The following is a 25168-nucleotide window of genomic DNA, read 5'->3' as shown; positions in this document are numbered from 1 at the left end:
TGTCCTGGTAGCAGAGTGTTTGAGCCGAGGTAGTGTTTATATCGGGGTCTGTCTACAAACTGCTAAGCAGAGCTGGTCCCAGACATGGCCGAATACAAAAACCGGGCACTTTCACTATCTCATGCTAAATGGATTGTGTGTTTTTGTGTAAGAAAGGGAGCAGGGGAGGGCAGGCTGGTAGGTTGTGTGTGTAGGGCAGGCTGTGTGTGTAGGGCAGGCTGGTGTGTGTGTAGGGCAGGCTGGTAGGTTGTGTGTGTAGGGCAGGCTGGTAGGTTGTGTGTGTAGGGCAGGCTGGTAGGTTGTGTGTGTAGGGCAGGCTGGTAGGTTGTGTGTGTAGGGCAGGCTGGTAGGTTGTGTGTGTGTGTCTTGTAGGTTGATCTGCTGATTGAATCAGGGGGGTCATCTGCTGGTCACGAGTGCTGCCTGGACCCCATGCTGATTAGAGCTTCTCTGGTCATCACTGATCAGCCAACAGGCAGCTCTCTGCACCTGGTTGGCCTGTGTTACTGCTGCTCTCTTTCACTCTCGCTTTATCTCCCTCTCTTTCTCTCCCTCTCTCTTTCTCTCTCTCTCAGATGGTTATGTGTTCTAAGGCTGGGTTTATAAATTGTTATCTCAGTCAATCTTGGAAAGAAGAAAAATAATCTATGTTCAGCAAATCAAGTTACTGTGCTTTGACTTCTAGCATGTCGCGTATGTCTTGGCATCAGCAGTACAGGGAGAGAATGGCGCTCCGCAGCGGCTGAAAGGGCTGAGTCATATAGCGGGGAAATGGTAGCGGGCCAGTCACCAGAAACAATGGCTATTGTTGGTCAGTGGAGGTGAATAAGGGAGAGAACATGTCCTGCTCAGCAAAACAACGTATCAAAATACCTCTTTTCCTCTGACAAACTGCTACTTTCTCAAGTAAAAGTTCCACTTAAAGGAATAGTTCACTGGCTTCACCAGTGTCTTTGCTCTTGAGATATTTGAAGTAGAAATAGTTAGCAACGCTAGCAAAAGTCATGGGTCCATGAGCATGTCTGGAAAATCGCATGTAGCGCCTCTTAAATTACCTGATTTGATGATCTGACAACATCATTAGGGTCAGATTGTTAGATCCCATTGACGTCCACTAGCGCTGATGCACTTTATTTGCACCTTTTCATACAAAAATTGCAGCTCAAAGTGCTTCACAACAGAAAAAAGACGGGCACAAAATTAACACAAAGTGCAGACTAGTGTTGTCACGATACTGGAATTTTTACTTCGATACGATACCTTGAAAAGTTTCGATACCATTTCGACTTTTTTTTTTTATATAAACAAATTTAGCTTTTGTTGCTGGTTGATTTTCCTCAGCTTCTCTCTGGTACTATAAGAGAAGATAAATATAACACTTTTAAAACCCTTTGTTTATCTTTAGATCACACATTTAAAAATAACTGTTCATCTCACTTCAATCATTTTTATTGCAGATGCAGAACATGGTATTTTCTCAAGCAGACGGATGTAAACACTGTAATCTGTGTTGCATGTACCTGACAAACTGAACTGTCTGTATTACAGTTTCGATTTTTATTTAAAGATAACGAGAGAGAGAGGTAGAGAGAGGGGTAGAGAGAGAGAGGCTATGCTCTGAGCATTTTAGTAACGTTACATTTTCAACAAGATTGCTGCTATTTAAACACTTCATGGAAACGGGGTAACGTTAACCTTATGTCGACTATAGTATTGTATGACCTCGACATAACGTTTAAACGTTAACGTTACTCCGTTTCCATGCAGTAATTATAAAAGTGGCCAGCTAAGCTAAGGGAGCTAACGGCTAGGAGTAGCTAACGTTAGCTGATAGCTGCCTGTAACGTTACTAACAACTTATCAGCTGTTGATATTATGCGCCATCAGTAGACAACGTATCATGTATTAAACTAGAGTTAATGGTTTAATGCTTCAGTCACAGTGAAGTTGAAAGAGCAGCTGTCACGAACCTCATTTCTTTATGGAGATCCGCGTTGGCACTGATCTGTAACACCGCTTGCAAATAGCATTGGGGGATCTTCTTTAGCTTGTCCTTCGTTGTTTACTTTAAACCCGAAGTACCTCCAAACAGCACTTCTGCTGTTTTCTTTATCCACAAGCACAAGTTGCGGATGCTCTGCATTTGCCATCTTCAGCTAAAATGTTTGTCGGCTCTGTGAGGGGGAGGGCTGGAGGAGCCGGAGGGGCAAGCGTGCTCTGAACAGCATGTCAACAACTTGCGGTAGAACACTCGCCAGCTGGTACCGATACTGCAGAAAGTATCGGTATTTCGGGAAATGAGTATCGAAACCATTTTAAATATTCAGAATCAGTATCGATATGTATCGATACTTCGATATTTTTGACAACACTAGTGCAGACATATAAAATCTGTTTTTCACATTAGCATCTAACATCCCAATAGGTAACTTTGTTTATGGTTTGATTCAGTTTTAAAAGTAGATGATAATAAAGAGAATAGTACAATGTAATAAAATAGTTCTGGATTACTGTTTAACAGTTTAAGTCTTCTTTACCTTCCCTGTTCGGTATCCACAGTATAAAACCTGACTGTCTTCCCTCCTGTTTGATACCCACTTTGACCCTTCAAACGTCCCTCTCAGGGCTCAGTTCCCTCTCTCAGGGCGCAGTTCTAGGCCTGGGTCCTACACACATATTTTCAGATTTCATCAACTGAATTGCATCTCTGCTGCTGCTTGTTTCAGGTGGAGCAGTCCAAGGTGTTGGTGAAGGAAGGAGGCGTCCAGCTTCTGCTCACCATCGTCGACACCCCAGGGTTCGGAGACGCCGTCGACAACAGTAACTGGTGAGTTGATTAGGGTCAATAATGCAATTTTTATTCAAGCTTTTTTTCCTTATGCTCAGGATTCAGTATAAAAACATTAACTTAGGCTCTTTTAGAGGGCCAAAATATGATATTTTCATAGTTTTGATATTTAGTTTTCCAGTACAATTTACAAATAACTTATTTTTTGTCGTAGCCTACATGTTGTTTAAACTGTGGGCAGTATACCTAGTGGTGTGTAGTACGTTATGTTATGTAAAGTACAGTATATAGTTATATGATCGTAGCAGTTGTCGGATGCTGTATGCCACAAGGATCACCTTCATAGAACCAGATGAAGTGGGCGTCAGCTGTGACCGACGCTAACTTTCCACTGACGTCTTCTACCGTTAATACATCACTGCTCCCATTTATTGTAAATATGTTGTTAGGTTTGTAAGCCCTCCTCCTGACTGTGAATAATGTCTCCGTGTCCGTAGCTGGCAGCCGGTCATCGATCACATCGACAATAAGTTCGAGGACTACCTCAACTCAGAGTCTCGGGTCAACAGACGTCAGATGCCCGACAACAGAGTCCACTGCTGCCTCTACTTCATCGCCCCCTCTGGTCACGGGTAGGTATTGCGCACAGAGGCACCCATAGACTTTTGAACTCTAATTGACCACTAGTTAAAAAGACATACGCGCTAATGATCACAACAGGGGAAAACCTTGAAAGTTGTGTGGGTTTTTTTCCAGCACGCTATGTGCACAGGGCCCATATGGTCAAAAATATATCCCAATAGTGTTCTTATTCTTGACCGTATTTGATGGTATGTCGTTTTCCATGACAAAGTAGCCTACAACATGATTTTTTTTGTCATTATCTAATTGTCATGGTGCTATTTCATAAAAACAAGTCCGTCAACAACAAGACAAACGGTCTACTCTGGTGAAAAGCAGACGGGACAACTCTGTCATGTCTTTAATTAGATCTGAAGGAAGTCAGACGTTTCAATCCAGTTAGGTCTGAGGCTTCTTCAGAAGTGAATGATTGTCAGTATCTCCTCAGAGGCCCCCAGACTAAATAGAAAGTGAATGATTACTCGTCTTAAGAAGGCCGCGTCATTCAAGGTCTGGTGTGTATTAGAAGTCGTTATCCAAGCGCTGCAACGCAGACGAGAAAATATGTTTACATGATGTTGTCCTCGTGCTCCCTGGTCCTGAGTCACACACTCCAGACTCGTACATCCCCCCCCAGTCCCCCACAATTTTTTTATTTAAAGTAACTAATTGTCGGAAATTGGTTTTAAGCCATAAATATTGGATCCCATAATTTTTCTATAAAAAACAGCATTTAAACTAAAAGTTAATTTAATTTAAAAGTACTTGAAAGTCTTTGAATTTCATTTTGCAACCTGTGGGGAACCCTGTCACACACTCCAGACTCATACAGCAGCCCCACACACCTCCACCCTTACTCACAGGCATGTGGGTAATCTGTGCTGAGCTGAGTGACCGGCAGATCCCGTTCCACCCGTCTGTGTCTTGGCCCTGGTCCTGTGGTCCTCTGCCCAGACACACACACACACACACACACACACACACACACACACACACACACACACACACACACACACACACACACACACTCTAAATACACATTCTCTCTCTCACACACACTTGCTTGCATGCACCACAAGTCAGTTGTCCCGGGAGTTTTCTCACTCACACACATACATACACTGGCCTGCTCTGTGCTGCCCACAACAAAAGGTTGTTTGATGGTCTGGTGTGACTCAAACTGCTTGGCCCAGATCGACCCTGTGTGTGTGTGTGTCTGAGTCTGACCACAGCCTTGCCCTGTCCCCTGTGTGACTGCTGTCTGCTCTCAGCCCAGGGAAAAGCCCCCCGTATGGTACCACTTCACAGCAACATCTGAACATCTTTCTATCTCTCTCTCGCTCTTGCTCTCTCTGCCAAGGAATTGTTAAGCCATTAATCTGTAGCAGACTGCCGACCATTACTGGTAAAGACCCCCACCAATTTGACTACTGGCATAACGGGTCCACCGATGATACAATAGCCACAACACTCCACTGCACCCTCAACCACCTGAAGGGGAAGAGCTATTATGTGAGAATCCCGTTTTTTCGACTATAGCTCACCACCGATGATACAATAGCCACAACACTCCACTGCGCCCTCAACCACCTGAAGGGGAAGAGCTATTATGTGAGAATCCCGTTTTTTCGACTATAGCTCACCATTCAATGCCATAGTCTCAGCCAGACTCTCTACACCAAACTCGGGAACCTAGGACTTAACACCAACCTGTGTAGCTGGATTCAGGAATTCCTGTCGGCTGTCGGACCATCACCAGGGGGTGAGGATGGGACCCAACACCTCAGCCCTTCTGACCCTCAACACAGGAACTCCCCAGGGCTGTGTCCTGAGCCCCTTCCTCCACTCCCTGTACACCCACGACTGTGTAGCACTAGCCACACACCGCTCCAACATGGTGATTTAAGTTTACCAGTGAGGAACCTATCACAAACGATGACAGGCCTTCTACAGAGGCACAACCGAGATCACGGCCTGGTATGGAAACTGCTCTGCCCTCAACGGCAAAGCGCTACAGAAGGTTGCGTGAACAGCCCAGAACATCAATGGATGTTAGCTTCCCAGGATATACAACGGATAATGTGTCAGCAAAGCCTGCAGGATTACTAAAGACCCCAACCATCCTAACCACAAACTGTTCCAGCTGAAGAGCTACCCCACGGCCCGGACCAACAGACTCATGAACAAATTAATGAAAAACTAGAGGCCGGCTACCTGCCTGTGACTGGAGTAATAATACAGTGCTATTTTAAAAGAACACGTCAACATTTTGGGAAATGAGCTTACCATCTTCTCCAGAGAGAGACAAGAAGATGGATACCAGTTTCCTCTCTGTGCGTTCAGTAGAAAGCTATCTGGCTGCATGTTAGCCTAGCTTAGCACAATGAATGGAAGCGGACAGGAACGGTTAGCCTTAGGGATGCCCCGATCGATCGGCCATCGATCGTTATTGGCCGATAATCAGTATAAATATGCGATCGGGGAATTCCGATAATGAGTCATATTCGCCGATCGCGGAAACTGATCAAGTGGATATCTCACTCGCTTGGCACAGGACCTGCAAACTGCTCCTCCTCCCTAGCCCCGCCCGTACCCGTGTAGAGTTTGTAAACACGCTGAGTCTAGATAGTGCATTCGACCTGAGCTAACGTTAGCTACCTAGCTATCGTTACTGTTTTATTTTCGCTGATCGTCAAAACAGATCTCACTCGCTGAGTTCTGTCTCAGACACCGGGAGCTGCACACAGTGCTGCGCGTCTGCTCCTCCTCCAGCTCCTCCCGCACGCATGTAAACACGGGTCTAGTCTAGTCTAGTGGGACGGGACCTCCATGAGCTAACGTTAGCTACCGCTACAAAATGACCCAGTCAACTATTCACTTTTAGTTTAATACATGATGAGGCATTGTCTAACTGAACGGTATCTAGCCGGCTAGCTACTGATAGCTCCTGATATCAACAAATGCTCCAGCAATAGTCTAGTTATCTAGTACTAGTGTATGATACCTCTGTTAGCTCACGTTAGCTTAGCTCACTGTTCAAAACGAAATGTCCCATTCAACTAAATAGTTCACTGAGGCGTTGTCTTAACGTTATATTTCCGGCTAGCAGTAGCTACAGACAGCTCCTGATATCAATGTCTTATAACACTCATTCGATGCATATTCGAAGCCCGGCTTGCGTCGCAGTCATTAACGGGGATAGCTGAGGGAGTAGGGTATATCTGCAGAGCCTAGGGTAAATCTGCAGAGCCGAATGTGATTTGATCAAAGCAGAGTATGTACACACAGACAGTGGAGATAGCGCGCATTTTGACTTGTTGCGTGGTGGCGATGTCTCACAGATAATACAAGTACAAGTCTAATTATATAATATATATATTTTATAAAAAAAAAAAAAAAAAAAAAAAAAACGTTTTATATAAAATAAGTTTTAATTTCTTTTTAATCAAAAACGATCGGTATCGGCCGATATGGCTCACGACGATCGGTGATCGGTATCGGTGGCAAAAAACTTGATCGGGGCATCCCTAGCCTATTGTCCAACTAACCGGTCATGTCCGCTTCCATTCATTGTGCTACTACTGAATGTACAGAGAGGAAACTGGTATCTATCTTCTTGTCTCTCTCTGGAGAAGACTGTATGCTAATTTCCCAAAATGTTGGCGTGTTCCTTTAACACTGTTTCTGCTACTGGTTTTCACACACTGAACCCATGCAGTGTTCGTCATGGTAAAGTAAAACTCTTTATCATTACTTATGCTGTTATTACTTTATTATTGCTTCTTCTTTTTTTGTCCAACTCTATGTTGATGCTGCTGCTAGGCCAAGGAGACCAGAACAAAAGAATGTCACTCCTCTATGCTGTAACAGTAAATGGAAGATGTGACGGTAAACATCTGAATCTGCCACTCGGCCACAAAGCACAGCGCAATCTGTATGCTGTTTACTATACCTGTGAGGACATAAGACATTGGAAGTGAGGACCCTTTCTTGGGAGGGGAAGTGAGGACATGTTGGCCGGTTTTCAGTTTGACAAGGAGCCACTTTTGTTTTAGGTTCAGGGATTGGATTAGTTTAAAGGGCAGAGCGAGCGCTAAGTTGAGCCATATATTGGGGTCAGGGTTTGTTTCATTAGCCTTGTTGACAGCATGTCGGACCACGCAGGGGGTCTTTTCACATCTGCGTTCAGTTGTGGAGCATGTATGTTTAACTGACCAATCGGATTACCCCCCCGCTTTGAGTGACATCTACCGGCAACCAAGCTATTTGTCTGCAAGAGCGACGCACAGTTTGCATCTTTGGGGTCGTGCATGTGGACTAAACGGAGCACTTCTGACCTGCAGAGACCCACAACCACCTACATGGTGCGCTGTGTGTGGAGACGTTCAAAACACAGGGGTATGAATCAGCCGCTGGGCAAAGAATGTAGTCGGTGGAACGTCCTCATAACTATAGTAACTTGTGTTTGTACTGTATGCACATGTGGGCGTCTGCTTGCCTCCGTCTGGCACTGAACACGTACAGATGCGTTTTATTTACACAAGGAAGAGTGGCCAGAGGTACATCCTGCTCCTCTTCCTCTGGAGTAACTCCTGCTCCTCTTCCTCTGGAGTAACTCCTGCTCCTCTTCCTCTGGAGTAACTCCTGCTCCTCTTCCTCTGGAGTAACTCCTGCTCCTCTTCCTCTGGAGTAACTCCTGGCACTCTGCAGCTGGAATACATCCTGGCACTCTGCAGCTGGACACCGCTCTACTCCGATAACTATTAACAATACACAGATCCCCCCCCCCCCCCCCCCCTTACAGGGTCCAGCAGAATATCTTAATGACAGATATTTACAAGAATTGTTGTTTCAGGGACACCGGATCCAAACTACTTGTTGGATTTATGGTGTCACGCAGGGGACGGGAAGGGGAGAGTCCAGATGTGCAGCCTCAGCAGTCCTCCCATTGAACCATCGTTTCCCCTAACGATCCCAGCCTACAATCCCCGATCAGGGGGTCAGCCAAGCCACAAAACCTGAGTTCTTACTCCCTGTCCTTCCCAGAGCACCCACACCCTCCACCCCTGCACAGCGTGTGTGTGTGTGTACGCTTCAGAGCCAACTGGCTTAACCTAGCATTTTTTGTTGAAACTCAAAACCCTTTTCTCTCTCTCTCTCCCCCCTCTCGCTCTCTCTCGCTCTCTCTCTCCCAGACTGAAGCCTCTTGATATAGAGTTCATGAAACGGTTGCATGAGAAGGTGAACATCATACCACTCATCGCCAAAGCTGACACGATGACGCCTGAGGAGTGTCAACAGTTCAAGAAGAAGGTGTGTGTGTGTGTGTGTGTACAGTAGGGCTGACCCCGATTAGTCAAATAGTCGACTAATCGATCAAAAGGAGCCGTAGTTGACTGCCAACTCTTAGTTGAATGCAAAAAAAAATATTTAAATATATTATTATTAACCCTTTAATCGCCAAGGACGCCGTAACTCGTCATTCCCCGCCATGCTTAATCTGCCAATGACGCCGTAACACGTCATTGAGATCAATATTTCAAAAATCTGTGATGGCAATCATATTTTTCCCGCGGAGACTTGAGATCTACTGTTGATCCCCTCTCAACTCTCCAACGGTTCAAGAGCGCCATCTGGTGGCCGATCGGCGGATCGCCCAAATGGCAAACCGGAAACGGAAACTGGTGCTCATCCAAATTCGGTCCGACCACTCGCTATAGCTCCTGGGATTCGAGCTCGACACAATGGATAGCGATCCGTTACCAATAACTCGATAAACATGATTTGGACGTATATACTATTATACAACCTGGAGATGGATCGCATATTTCAACATCCCATAATAGAAATCTTTTTGCTCCACGCTCATCGCCCAACGGCCCGAGGAGACTGGGGTAAGTTTCAGCGTTTATTTTTACCGTGTTCGATACAAACTGATCTGATGATCATATCACCCACACTACATGAATCATCTAACGTTGGCCACAAAATTATAAACGCCCCCCCCCCCCCCCCCATCCGGTCAACATCAGATGATAAGTAGCACGTCCATTTGAAAAAAAAAATTGCCGCCGATCGCTATCAAACTGTATTTGATCATCAATATAATGCATTTAGGGCTATAAATCACGTTCTGCAGAATGCTGCAGAAAACGATAAAAACATATTTATACTTTAGACCGTATTTTAGTATGAATATGTGAATGAAAAGGTAGAACGTTGCTACATCCTGAACGATAGATAATTGACGTTGAATGGGCCATAGTAATGTCAATTTAGCAATACAATTTAAAAAGTTATAGCCCTACAAAGTAGGGGAACTTCTCCATAGACAAATAGAGCTGGCAGAGGATGGTATAAGGATGTACATAAGCATGGCAGAGAAAGGGTTAAAATAAAATTATAATAATAATAATTGTATTATTCTTTCCAAAAGCAAAGAGGCCTAGAAGCGTGACTAACGCTAATGGCGCGCATACCAGAGCAGGGAGGCTAACTGCCTAAGAAAATGGGCACAGAGGCACTGAAAGAGGATTTCACCCATCTAATGAACACACTAGACTAGACAAATATCAAGATGTATCCATCAGTGGACCAATTGCATGCTTTCGCAGAGGACAAGAAGCCTTCAGTCGACTCCTTCTGACAATAAGCACCCCCCACAGCCCAAATGGAATGATAAAAAATATATATATATTTGAATCTTTTTTTTTTTTGCATAGTCGACTATTGGCCAATTTTGGCCAATCAAAGTCGACTATACAAATCCTTAGTCAAGGTCAGCCCTAGTGTACACTACAGTAGTCTTAACGCATCTCTTTTAGTATAAAACATGATTGGTTTCACCTGAGATTTGCAATTGAAACCGCTGTCCTGTCGTAAATGAGCTGGTTAAGAACTGGAGTGAGTTCTGTTCTTGAGGCATTTGCAATTGAAAAGTCAGTACATTGGTGACATCAAGGTTTGTGTATGTGTGTGTGTGTGTGGGCTGTGTGTGTGTGGGCTCTGTGTGGACTTGCTGCAGTCTGGGTTTAATCAGTTTTTTGTGGTTGTATGATTTGACCAAAACTTGTTAATGTTATTTTTTTGTTGTTGCTGTAGACGAGACTTCCACTTAACACTAGTGTCTTCATGTGACTTCTGGAATCCGAATCTGAACATCCGATCACACCAGGCCCCAGATATGAGTTGTGTCCACATTTTGACTGTTCAGTGTGAGCTCCGTGATCACTATTCCCTGCAGACAAATGCCAGAACGGCCAACCGAGCTATAATAAAAACATTTAAATCATTTAATTATGTTTCAATAATTTTATTTTAAACAACTTATTTCTGCCCAAACTGTACTTGTCCCGGACTACAAGCAATTCCGATCACAATGTGTGCTAGTATAGGCCACCTCACCAAGCAGTTTCTTAGATCCCAAAGCGAACAGTATCCAATTGGTGCTCGTCCAGAACTGTCACTTAATGCAGCCTGGCGTGATCAGATACTAGAAGACGTATAGAAGTTGCATTATGAATGAGTGTAACCGTAGTCCTCAATTCTTGATTTGATATTGGAAGTGTGCTGTAGTGCGTAGGGCTGCTTTTCTTTATGAATGTAAGCAAATCAAATGTGTTTGTAATATAGCCTGAAATTACAGTGAATTGCCCCCATGGGCTTTACAGGTCAAGAAGAAACATCACAATAGATCCTGAACAAAAACCACCATAAAATCCACATAATGCAACACCCCCAGACTTTCCTCAATGAAGATGAGATCACTCAAACATAGCAATAGGGGACATTTTGCACAAGTTAAAGATTATTTTTCAAGCCAGGTTTGAAAACATTGTTCATCTAAAAACAGACTTGTATGGTTCTTTGTTACAATGGTTCAATTAGTTAACTGAGAATTTCCATAGTGGTGAACAGCCCTGGTATCGGTGCAGTTATTGCATGTGACTAAACACATCTGTGTGTGTGTGCGCTGTGGTGTGTGTGCGCTGTAGAATGCGTGCGTGTGGTGTGTGCGCTGTAGAGCATGTGTGTGTGTGTGTGTGCTGAATAAGCAGGTAGTTTCTCTCTTCCTGTGTGTATCGACTGACCTCCAGGCATGACTATTGGACAGCAGGGACTGGTTGCCCCACATAGGCGAACAGTGAGGGAGAGAGAGAGAGAGAGCCTGTGAAACTAATCTAGTCTGCTGCTCTGTCAATTATCTCTCACATATTTATGTCCCCCCCCCCCCCCCCCCCCCCTCCGTCTTGACAGATCATGCGGGAAATCCAGGAGCACAAAATCAAAATCTACGAGTTCCCAGAGACAGACGACGAAGAGGAGATTAAGCTGGTGAAGAAAATCAAGGTGTGTGTGGTGGCTTTTGTACTGACCTCCTGAAGCAGAACACCCCCATGAGTAACGAGCAGCGCAGGGTCCCCTTGAGAGGGTCTCCTCTCCGTGAACTGGGCTGAATGAAGCTCCTCTGTAAAAACCACATCATCTCATAACTGCAACAATGCCTTCAAAGTCTTAACGTCTAGGCCCTGCTCCCAAAGGTGCAGTTTGATCAATACACTATGTTTGTTATAGAATGTGGCCGTTTCACGTTGGAGACTGTATTCTGCTCCAGCTGAGGTCTACAGGAATGTGACATTTCAGGGGAAGCTGCACCATTTTTAAGCAGACTTTATTCCTGTGGCTTGACTGAACTGGACTAATTAGTAGGGGTTAGGAAATGTCTCGATTCTAAGATGCATCACGATGCGGACATGGATGATTCTGCATCGATGTAGTGACGGAACATAATTGATTATTATAATTTTTGTATTACTTTTTCTTTGCTAGCTTTTATGTTCTTTTACAATGTAGCGCTTTGAGATTTGCTCCACAGCTATAAAATGCCCTACAAATCAAATATATTATTAAAGCTAGTGCTCTGGTCATGCATCCACTCAACTCATAGAAAATACAGCATCAGGCTATTCTAAAAATATTGATACTAATAGGCCATGGTTACACTGGGGGATACAGCAACGTTTTTGTTGCTGAATGATTACGTTTGCTGTCCAAGTTAAAAAGAAACGCCGTTTTGGCAGGAAAACGCGTTGTCCTACTGGCAACCCTGAAAAGGTGTTTCCGTTTTGGATACTCGCCAAAACTCGCAGACAATGGTGCCATGTAATCTGCGTGAGCCGGATACAGAGCCGTTGTTGCTCAACGCCCATGCGCAGTAAGAGACCTGCACGGTTATTTCCAGTGTTTACAGCAGAGCTGTCCCAAGTAGCTGCGGCTACCAACGTGTTGTCAAGTTATTGTTATAAGGAGCCCAGTCCAAGCTACAACTGTCTGCATTCCCTTAACAATTGTTTGTATTGAGCCGTATTGTATTGTACCCATTCTGCAATCTGTTAAATAAAGTTTACATCCATTCATTCTGCTAGCATTAACGTTACCAAGCTGCTAGCCACAATGCTATACTGTTATAATAATTTCATCAACAAATGAGAGGCAGAACACACAGTGAATGTATCCGTTTTGTTTATTGCACTTTTATTGCTGAAAAATAAATGCTACGTTGGCTAAATGGCTCACGCGAGGCATTTAAAGATGGTGGATTGTTGATTTTTAGCAGGAAGTGTATTGGCACATTCAACTTTTCTGATTGGTTGAAAATTGCCTTCATGTTTGAATTACATCGCCACCTACTGCCACCTACTGCTTTGGCATTGTACTACATGTATATACATCACTGTGCTCAGGAGGCAAAAACTATGTCTAACTTGCCTGCCATTACGGTGCGTTCTGAAAAGCGAAACTGACCCTGAAAACGAAACGAAAACTGGCCGTTAGTGTAACCGCAGCCTAATACAATTTTGTATTGAACCGTTTTTAACAGCTGGGTATCGAGATACCTTTCTAGTATCTGTATCATGCAACACTAGTAATTGATTCAAGAAAAGTAAATTTATCTGACTGCTTGTATTAATTGATGAAAAATGTGCCATGTGCAGTATATAGATTATAAAATTGAGGATGTAATATATTATTGAGCTACATCGTAGAATCGAATCGTGGACAGCTGAATCGTAATCGAATCATGAGGCCAGTGAAGATTCACAGCTCTACTAATTAGCCTACAAAATATTGATCCTCTTTCTCTCTCTCTCTCTGTTTGTCTCGCTTTAATTCATATATATTTTTTTTTAATCTTTTGAAAAAAAACATCTTAACTTCACAACCTACACATATGCTCAATCGTCAAGTTCACATAGTGTATTTTATTTCATGTCCCGTCGCTTTGTTTATGTACTGTATGCGAGTGTGTATCCGGTGTGTATTTACATACACTATTGGTGTACATTAATAGCCTTGGGGTTAGTGGGGGGGATTTATTTGTATCCATTCACGTATGACAGCTGTGCAATGCTCAGTGTGTGTGTGTGTCCCTCCCCCAATGTAGGATCGTTTACCCTTGGCCGTCGTCGGTAGCAACACCATCATCGAGGTCAACGGAAAGCGTGTACGGGGGAGGCAGTACCCTTGGGGTGTGGCAGAAGGTGAGAGGTCAAAGGTTGCCATATTCTAGCCCTGTCCGGGACTATTGATCACCTGATGGGGATCTCTCTCTGTCTCTGTCTCTCTCTCTCTCTCTCTCTCTCTCTCTCGTTCACTCGCTCGCTCAATCGCTCACATGCACCATCCTAAAGGTGTCATTTAATAGCGGGGTTGGTCGTCCCCCACGTTTCCACAGGTTCAGCGAGGAGGGGTCTTGTGTGGGAAGGATTGTAAAGCAGTAATACTATCCACCTCAGCCGAGGGGTCGTAGGAGAGTTTCTGTGCTACACGTTAAGCGGGGCCTCCGGCAGTGTGTGTGTGTGAGGAGCATTACACGCATCCTACTCTAGAACAAGGCCGTTCAGCAGCGCATCCTCGGGGTCCATCATGGACCATATCAGCTCGGATGATCTTAAGCTGAATTGCACTGGTCTTAACGATGCCATACTGGAACAGGAAGTACTGACATTTAGGATCCATGCTGCGTTATCTGGTCAGCTCAGCCCCTACACACACACACACACACACTTACCCAGAGGGCTGTGTGTTGTTCCTGTCTGACCAGTAGCGTCGGCTCCATGCTGCTTATCACCTGACATCACAACCGAGGAATGTCGGGTTGCAAATGGAGGACGACTAACCACCGTATACACTAGCCAACAGTTCTCGGATTGACTGTAGCGCGAAGGTCACTGTGTGTGTGTGAAGTGAACCATCCCTGAATGAATGTAGGTTTATAAGAAATCGTGTCGTTCATATGAGCAGAAATGGTTGTGAGCGGCCGCGTCTCTCATCATACTCTATATTAAGAAGACGTCTCACAGCAACACAGGATATGACCGTATAGCACCTCGACCACATGACCGGAAACTGCAGTCTAGTCATCCAAGATCTACGTCCTCAACTATGAACCCTCGAGCCTAGCGTGAATATGTGACTGAACCGAAAAGGAATGTGCTGAGATCAATTAATTGGGACACTTTGAGAGACACAGACGGAGAAGGAGAGGAAGAAGCTACATCTGACTTCTTTGTCTGTACTATACACATATAGAGTGTGTACTACATGCTGTTGGAACTTACTGTTCAGCGGAGCAGTATGTGTGACATGTAACATAGGACCTGCACACCCAGGTGGAAGTGGATGTTCATAACACCAGAAGAAGCGGCTCACTCACAGCTGTTTCCTCTTGCTAGCTGTACAATCAGGAGGCTATACTGTCCAAAGAAACATACATGGTACGTTAGTGGCAGGAAGTTGGTGTTTGTTTGGGACGTTTTCGCTGACAAAGATGAGACGGGAACCTCCTGGTGATGACCGTGAAACATCCGCGCCGTACTTCACATGTTGGTCCTACAAATCTTGTTTCGCATACAGTATGAGTAAGGATAGTATGTAGCGTGAAGACTTGGGGAGAAGGCAGAGAGAGATTCTAGCCTTCCTCTAAGCTCCTCACCCTTGTATTTCAGAAACTTGTCTCGTGTGAAATTGAGTTAGCCCATGTAATGAGGTTGGAACCTAGCAACGGTGGCCCCTTGGTGTAAACTCACTCCTAAGTTAAATATCCCGTACTTCACCTGAACTGGATAGTTTTCATGTGGCGGAATGGATAACACTGTGGTGTTTAACCCTTTCACTACCACACTACAGAAGGTTAACCTTTCACTACCACACTACAGACTGTTACCCTTTCACTACCACACAAGCGATACCGGAGTCTTAAGGCGAGCACAGAAAGACTCAGAAGAAGCTTCTATCCCCAGGCCATCAGGCTGCTAAACGAACAATAATCGCTAAACGAACAATAATCACTATGCAACAACCATCAAATTCACACAGCACACACACCCACACGCACACACTCACTCAAACAAACAACACACTGCAGCACCCACTCTCCACACTTTAGATCACACAAACACACTTACACTTTATATTTATTGATAAAGGATTTGCACTACAACTCGTACACCTACTGTGAATTGTACCTAAATTGCACCTCGTCCCATTTCTCCATTTCTGCCTTGCACTATATAGTATTGTATATTAGTACACTGCACAGTATTGTATATTGTATGGTAACTACGTCTATTCTGCATCGAACATTGTACATATGTCTAAACTGAACACTGTGACCTCTTTTTTTTACTTCTAATTTTACTATGTTTTTATTTCATACTTATCTTGTCTTGCACAGTCTCTGGAGCGCAACAGTAAGAAGCATTTTGTACAAAAGTATTCTGTACTTCTGTATGACAACTATTAAAGAAACTTGAAACTTGAAACACTACAGACGGTTACCCTTTCACTACCACACTACAGACGTTTAACCGTCTGTAGTGTGGTAGACTGGTAGTGAAAGGGTTAACCTTATGTAGTGTGGTTGTGAAAGGGTTAAACACCAGTGTTATCCATTCCGCCACATGAAAACGATCCAGTTCAGGTGAAGTGGGGGATATTTAACTTAGGAGTGAGTTTACACCAAGGGTTTAAGTTCAAGTTTCCAGTTTTTTTATTAGTTGTCATACAAAAATACAGAATACTTATATGAAATGCTTTTTTCTGTTTTGCTCTTGAGAGTGTGCTAGATAAAAATAGATGAGTATAAAATAGAAAGTCAAAAGTACGTAAACAAGTGTAAACAAAAATGTTCAATATACATATATATACAATATACAATGCAGAGTAGAAGAGAAAAGTAAGTGAGATACAATATACAGTACAATGCAGAAATGGGATGAGGTACAATTTAGGGTAAGGTGCAATGAGGTATGAGTTGTAGTGCAAATCTCTTTACCAATAAATATAAATATTAACCCTTTGGTAGTGTGGTTAGTGGTAGTGAAAGGGTTAACATATGTGGTCACATGGTGCTGGTGAGCGGAGGACAGGTGGCTGCTGGTACCTAGTACACTGACCATCGTTACAACTACACACTTCAAAACACAACAGATGGATGGATGGGAATAAGATCCCTAGACTTGTATCTAATAAGTTGTGGTTATTGTACGTGTGTGTCAGACTAAGATCAGAGCTGCGGTCGTGGTCATTATGACATGGTATTTCCAAGACATTCTTCCGATCCAGTGGGACTCTGTAGCAGCATCCTGATATAAGCGGTTGGTAGGAATTATGGAGCGGGGGAGTTTAGATATGTTTTTAATCCCAACTGGAATAGTCTCCCTGTAGTCTCCCTGTGCCAAGAACAAGATTAAAAGTCATAGACTCTGACCCATGTAGGCTTATGGAAATCATATCTTATCCTTGTGTGTTTGTGTACGTGGAGAGCTGAATACTGCACAGCCTACTGGATAGATTGCAGGATTGCTACTATGGAATTGGTTCACCACCAGGCACCAGAGCTCACCGCCCATGGGGGGGAGTGAGTTTTGGAATACCAAATATTTTTTTGGCTCTGTGTAAGCATAAATATGGAGCTAGGGCGGGGGGGCAAGGCCACTCAACAAGTTATGTGAAATCACTCCACCACAGCAATTCATACAAAACCCACAAGGGACTGACTGGTGTGTGTGTGTGTGAGAGAGAGAGAGAGAGAGAGAGAGAGAGAAAATGTTGAGCCTAGACTGGATATCTGGCGCCACCTGCTGAGGGTTTTAGGGTATTGCAGCCAGTGGTCCAAACAGCCGCTCTGGAGCTGTGATCAGCTCAGAGGTTGATCAATCTATTGGACTGCTCAATTAATGGATGATGGTCTGGATGGGTGGGTTGGCAGTGTGGGCACCTGGGCGCGAGGTTAAGAGAGGGAGACCTTTGTTGTGCCAGAGGGGGGAAAGTATCATTGTCGACTGCACCACACGGCAATGATTAATATAGCAGGAAGTAAATAAGAAAACAAAAATGATAAGACATGTAAGCACAAAACTATTTATATATATATATATATATATATATATATATATATATATATATATATATATATATATATATATACAGAAACGCATGCACGTGACCAAATCTAATCCTCAAGTGTACAGGTAAGAGCTTTTGAAGTCATTGTCAAAAATGATGGCCTGTCATCCTCAGCTGTTATCACCTTGCAGTCCTATAGTGTCTTTCTATGACCGACCTGATGGACGCCACAGGGAGACGCAGTCCACTCCTGTTGTAACGTTAAGTGACACTGTTTCAGGCTCGGCTGACTCTCTCTCTTCTCTCTTTCTCCCCCCCCCCCTCTCTCTCTCTCTTCCCCCCCCCCCCTCTCTCCCTCTCTCTTCCCCCCCCCTCTCTCCCTCTCTCTCCCCCCCCCCCCCTCTCTCTCTCACAGTGGAGAATGGAGAGCACTGCGACTTCACGATCCTCCGGAACATGCTGATCAGGTACACATGTGGTACATCTGGCTCAGCAGCATCTCTAGACCTTTACACTGACTGCTGAGATGCAAAGATCTATGAATATGCAAATTGGCAACAAGCACCCATTGATATTTATCAGGAATTCCAAGTTGGCAGTTTATATTCCTTCAAGACGTGTCGGAACCTACTCGGCTTTCAGTGTCTGCTGAAGCTAAAGGTGTCGGGTTACCACATATTAGGTATGTGCATGACTGACCAGAATCATTTTCGAATAGTCTACTGTTCTTAAGACCGAATATATTAAAATGTTCAGTTTCAGTTAAATTCAGTTATTGTTTTTAATAGAATGGATAATTAAAATCAAAGGGTATTGCACATAAATAGGCACTTCAGATAATTATTCGGAACGTTGATCGGCTCAGCTGACAGACAAATAAATCAAAATGACACCATTCACCATCGTAGCTTATAATAACAGCATTGCATTGGCCTATTATCAACCCGTTTTAATAAACAAACAAACGGTAGCATGTGCATCTTTTAGATCAATTAGGCTATGAAAATTAGGCTGCTTCTAAATATAAAAATGTATTAAATAAGAATGGTTTGCTTCACTTAAATTATTTTTCATTATTATATATATATTTCAACTCTGACATGAAAATCGAATGTCGAGACTGGCACGACTATTAGAACATTCTAACTCATCCCTACCACATATTGGGCCATTGTGGGTTCGACCTATTAATGACATCACACATGCAAGTCAGATTTCAGGGAAGTATAAATAAGCTCTCCCTCTCCAGGGGAAGAATGTGAAAAGGCGCTCTGGTGACAATTTCTGCACAAATAGTCAATTATGTGAATAGTCAAAAGTCATGCCTCCAAGAGGAGTTAACCATAGAAAAACATGTTTTTGAGTGGATGGGCTCTTTATATTTGTGCTCGGTTGACAACCAGGTTGAAGCACACTACACTATTAGGCAGATAGCACATGAACAACATAGCATCTGTTTCAAAGCTACAGTAAGCAACATATCCATACTGTGCAGCTGCCAGTGACGGATACCGAACAATACCCTGCTAATAATACAACTAGGAGCTTAGACCTGTTCTCGCCTAGCTGTGAAATGGTTTGCTCCAGCTGTTAATATTTAAGCAGCTCGGTTGTGATCTAAAGTACAGTACTAAAACAACCTATTGTCCGTACAACTCTCAAAAGCAAATGCATCTCAGTTTGTGGGGTATCCATTTGGAATGGCCTTGAAGCAATAAAAACAAGTAATACTATTGAAATGTTTAAATGCAGATATAAACAGGAATTCTTGGACAGGTATAAGTTAGAAGAGCTTGAAAATAACATGAACTAGTATTTCTGTAATTATTTATTGATCTTTTGCTGTAGATATTAGATAGATACTTAGGTATATTCTTTTTTGATATTGATAGATGACTTATTAAGTTATTACATATTAATATATTGTAAGGAAGGGGCAGGACCAGATAAGCTTCATTCTGTCCCTTCTCGAACAAAACCATTGTCTTGAGCTATGCTGATTATTGCTTCCATGTCTAGGAAGAGATATTTTATTTTATTAAAACATTTTTATATTATTATTAAATATTTTGTTATTACAAATTTGTGTGTTTGTTTTATGGTTGAAATGTTTGAGATAAATAAAGATAAAAAAACAGTCGGTGAACACTTCTCTCTCAAACAAACACACACACGCACGCTCCTAACGCCTTGACCGTCACTGTGTACCGAGTATCTGGGCTAAATGTGGGACGATAATAATAATGGCACCGGAGTCCCCGTGGGGCCTTTTCTCTCACTGATCCTACCTGTGGTGGTTGTTGCTCCAGGACTCACATGCAGGACCTGAAGGACGTGACCAACAACGTCCACTACGAGAATTACCGTAGCAGGAAGCTGGCCGCCGTCACCTACAACGGCCTGGACAACAACAAGAGCAAGGGACAGCTGACCAAGTGAGTTCTCGGCACTGGTGTTTTTACTCAAGTAGTGTACTTAAGTACGTTTTTCGAGCTACTTGTACTTATTTTCATTTTATGGAACTTTATACTTTTACTCTACTACATTTATCTGAACCCATCAGTTACTAGTTACTTTGAAGCAAATATTTTTAGCATAGAAAACATAATATATACGAAATAAAAAATTTATGAAGATTTATATACTTTCACATTTGAAGCCTGTCAAGGATGTAATCAGAGCAGCATCGCTGGACAACATACCACTTTAACATAACCTATAGAGGTTAATGGATACACAAACGTCATGTAGCATGTATACCTTTACTTTAAAGTACTTTCAATAGCAAATACTACTATTTTTACTTTGGTAAAAGTCCTCCATTCAAATTCTACTAGAGTACTCATTTATCTGAGTATTTCTACTTATACTTAAGTAAAGGAACTGTGTACTTCTTCTCGGAAGCCTCTGGAAGTGGTGCTCGTCACCGCTGTGTGATACATCTACACAGAGAAACCATGAGAACGTTCAGTTTAATTGGAGCACCGATGATGTAGCGCTGAAAGACTGGCAGGAGTGTTATCTGGTTGTTTTGCAAATGGTCGATTCCATAATAAACGTTGAAATCGCAGTGAGCTGATGATTCTGGATAAGGTAATAATTAAAGGTTGTCTCGCACTAATCAAACGTGGAATTTGTAATGCCGTCAAACGGCAACCTCTAGGCAAAAGAGCTCTGCTTGGTTAGGCATTGCGCTTGGTGTGGCCAGCAGTAGCAACCCCTCCGCTATACCCGTTGAAATCCAGCCCACACGTCAGACAAAAGCTAAACATGTAAACAAAGCGTAATCTTTTGTCTAGAGGTCGCTGTTTGGCGACATTAGAGTCAATCGGATCCTCACTTGGTGATATAAATGATGGTTAATTGATCAGTACGTTCCCTCGGGCAGTGCCAGATCTTCCAGAGGCACCTTTGGCCCACTACCGTCTTTATTTACATCAGTGATTCATCTCGGGTTTCTAAATGTACTGTCTGAGTCGTTGATGCGAAGACTGCCGGGCACGTCTCCATGTTGGAACTCTTCAAAGAACATACAGTATGTGAAGATGCCACCGAATTCATACATGTTATGTCCTTTCTGCTGTGTTGTCATTATGCCCGGCAACCGATTGCTCCTCTGGGGGGAAAACACAAGTTTATTCAGTTCAAATGGTCAAATAAACCCACAGATTTGTAGCTTTTAAGCCCGAAGAGGGAAAACCTGCACTTAAAGAGGTCAGGCGTGGCACGACTCTGTGACCTCAGGATTAAAACCCAGCAAGCTGTCACTAAACCAGACCTAAGCCTTTCGATCAATCCATATTACCGATCTCACACCCACCACCCACTCAACCCCACTAACTGGCAGCAGCAGCGCAGCAGTAATACCGTGTGTCTTATCTAACTGCTCTAACCCAGCCTGATCCACCAGCTCCCCACATCTCTCACTGCATTAATCCACACATGAATCACCCGCACCATCTCACAAGTCTGACCAGTCGCTCTCTAATCTCCATGCATGTTTTTGCAGCATGTTAAGTGTGTGTGTGTGTGTTTGTTTTTTGTAGATTTTTTTATTTTTAGTACAATATTTTTATTGGGTTTTACAGTACACATTTCAGGTTTTCATTGTCGTCAGTTATTCTTAATTCCTTTTCTCCACAAGATTATACGTATACCCACATACCCCCTCCCCCCTCCCCTTTTCTCTCTTAGCATCTTTGAGTTTGTTTTTACTGTTGTCATACAGAAATAGTACGTACATTCATTGGTACCTCCATTAGAATAGCTCGTTCACAAATATAAATAATTGAAAAGAAGAAAAGAAAATGTAAATAAAAATAAAAATAAATGACATCTTTATAACACCTTCACTGACGTGCCTCCGCTCTCTCCAGGGGTCCGGGTCACGGCTGACCGCGGGAGAGAGCGGGGGGACTCATCCTATAGCAGCCCTCCTATATCTTCCCTTCTCAGATATTCATTAAATGGTTTCCATATATCCTCGTAAACCTCTATATTGTTCCTGAGGATATACCGGTATGTTATTCTCTCCATAGACATGCATTGTGCCATGTTTTTAATCCAAGCACCGATTGTGGGTGCGTCTATTTTCTTCCAATTGAAAGCTATTGTTCTTTTTGCCTGTAGTATAGCAAAATCAATACATTTAAATTGTTTGGTTCTCAGGTTCAGATTTATTGGGTATAAATGTAACAATATCATTTTTGTAGATTTGAGGCAGGTGAAGGCATGTAAGTGTCATTTTGGTTCTTCATAACCTCTGGTGAGGTCCTTTCTTTGTCCCCTCTCTCCCCCCTCTCTTTCTCTTTCTCTCCCTCCCCCTCCCACTCTCCCCCCTCTCTCCCTCTTTTTTCTCCCTCTCTTTCTCTCTTCCTTTCTCTTGCTCTCATACTGTATCTCTCTCTCTTTCTCTGTCTCTCTGTTTTCTTAGCTTTTTGTTTTTTGTCTCCCTGCCTCGTAAAGCGATCTGTTCTTTATGACTTGTAGTTACAAGAAGCAGCTGCTTGGTGTTTAAATGCAATCAGGGATGGGCATTTTGAGTGCTCTCAACACAATCTCAGAGCACCAACACACTGAATATTCGCACACATCTGTAAACTCTATTTGTAGCAGTTGGCTTTAAGAGTACTTTAACTACATGATTGTAACAACAGGCCTGGGCTTCTATTAATCCTGCTACGTGCCAAGTAAAAATCATTTTCATGTCTCTAACCTTAGTGTCAAAAATATTTGGTTGAACCCTTTCACTACCACACTACCAAAGGGTTAACCCTTTCACTACCACACAACAAAGGGTTAGAGTTGTGCCCTTCCTGATGACTTGTTGTACAGAACTTGTAAGTCGCTTTGGATAAAAGCGTCAGCTAAATGACTAAATGTATGTAAATGGTTAACCCTTTCACAACCACACTACATAAGATTAACCCTTTCACTACCACACTACAGACGGTTAACCTGTAGTGTGGTAGTGAAAGGTTAACCTTCTGTAGTGGTAGTGAAAGGGTTAAGTCTTGGTCATAACCAAAGCAATGCTTTGTGTTTTCACTAGTATCTTGGAGTAATGACACGAGTACTCCATTACTCACGCTCATCCCTAAGTGCAATATTGTGAAATCTACGACATGCTGGATGCAGTAGGCCTCTCTGGGGATATCAGCCTCTCTACCAAGTTGAAGAACCTATGTGGATAATTATATGAATGAATGGATCTTAATATCAAAATGGTTACACTGGTCCAAAGACCTACTAATAACGATTCACCATTCATCAGCGATCAATGTTTCCATTGTTGCATCATGTGTCTGTCGTACTGTATTGTTCTGTGTGTCTGTCGTACTGTATTGTTCTGTGTGTCTGTCGTACTGTATTGGTCTGTGTCAGTCATACTGCATTGTTCTGTGTGTCTGTTGTACTGCATTGTTCCGTCTGTTGTACTACTGTATTGTTCTGTGTCTGTTATACTACATTGTTCTGTGTGTCTGTTATACTACATTGTTCTGTGTGTTGTACTGTATTGTTCTGTGTCTGTTATACTACATTGTTCTGTGTGTCTGTTATACTACATTGTTCTGTGTGTTGTACTGTATTGTTCTGTGTCTGTTATACTACATTGTTCTGTGTGTTGTATTGTTCTGTCTGTTGTACTGTATTGTTCTGTGTCTGTTGTACTACATTGTTCTGTGTGTCTGTTAAGTGGTCTGCACACAGCGGGCGACCGACGTCGCCATCGCTTGGCCCCCCACACCAGAGGCGACCGTTCAGGTATAATAAGCTATGTGTCGCTCTGTTTAGCTGGGGGGTGTTTCCCCCCGGGAGATATAAGAGGACGGACCGCCGGCCGGGACCGGACGTTAGTTTGTCGTGAAGCGAGCGTATATATATTAGCAGGTAGCTGTGTTGTGCTTTATGAGGGAGTATTTAACCTGTAAAACCCATATTGAGCTGAAATTAAACCACCATATACGAATACAACCACTCCTCATTCTTCCTGACATTACTGCATGCCTGATCGCTACGATACGTTCACTACCACCGATTGGACAAGCTGAGAGAGAATGTGTTTTCACTGAAGACGCAAACTTCTGTTCTCAACAATCATTTTCTTTGGACAATAAACCTTATAAACCACATCAGCTGCAGCCTGGACATTAAACTCGGTCAACATCCACAACTTATTTTGTTACCCGAGTATAAAAACATCTAGTAGGTGCATTGTGGCGCATTGTTCATTTATTAGTTAATGACAAGTGGCCACTATAGCTTCTCAAACTAACGTTATTTATTTAAATGGTTCCTGTTAATAATAATGAACATAAGTAGCATCGTAATAATATGTAGGTTATTGATCAATGAATGTATTGATACATTAATGGTGTACAAATGATACACCAGTAGAACTTCTGTACTACTTCTACTGTAGAAGTCATGTTATTTCCTCACTGTCCTTGCTCTGTCGCCTCAAAAAATAGGATTGAGGCGATATTTAGCGAGGCGACAGAAATAGCTGCGCGACCGTCGCTTCAAAATCTCCTGCTGTGTGGGCTGTCTCATTCATAACAATGGAGGCGATACAATTCTGTCGGTCGGCTCGCAAAAAAAGCCGGTCGCTTGGCTAAAATCGCCCGCCTTGTGCGGAGCCCTTTATACTACATTGTTCTGTGTGTTGTACTGTATTGTTCTGTCTGTTGTACTACATTTTTCTGTGTGTCTGTTGTACTACATTGTTCTGTGTGTTGTACTGTATTGTTCTGTGTGTCTGTTATACTACATTGTTCTGTGTGTTGTACTGTATTGTTCTGTGTCTGTTGTACTACATTGTTCTGTGTGTCTGTTGTACTACATTGTTCT

General features: G+C 43.0%; 1 protein-coding gene across 1 annotated transcript in view; it reads left to right on the top strand.

Moving 5' to 3' along the window:
- Positions 1–25168, top strand: part of septin7a (septin 7a) — a 61764-nt gene that overhangs the window by 28999 nt on the left and 7597 nt on the right. Inside the window, exons 3-9 of the mRNA XM_084312880.1 lie at positions 2727–2827; positions 3286–3420; positions 8605–8722; positions 11666–11758; positions 13854–13950; positions 18234–18285; positions 20128–20253. Coding sequence (XP_084169006.1) covers positions 2727–2827; positions 3286–3420; positions 8605–8722; positions 11666–11758; positions 13854–13950; positions 18234–18285; positions 20128–20253 — 722 coding nt within the window. The remainder of the gene's footprint in view (positions 1–2726; positions 2828–3285; positions 3421–8604; positions 8723–11665; positions 11759–13853; positions 13951–18233; positions 18286–20127; positions 20254–25168) is intronic.

Source organism: Notolepis coatsorum, assembly GCF_963971535.1.
Source record: "Notolepis coatsorum genome assembly, chromosome: 4".
In the NCBI taxonomy this organism is placed as follows: domain Eukaryota; kingdom Metazoa; phylum Chordata; class Actinopteri; order Aulopiformes; family Paralepididae; genus Notolepis; species Notolepis coatsorum.
This window is presented reverse-complemented; position numbering and strand designations above follow the sequence as displayed.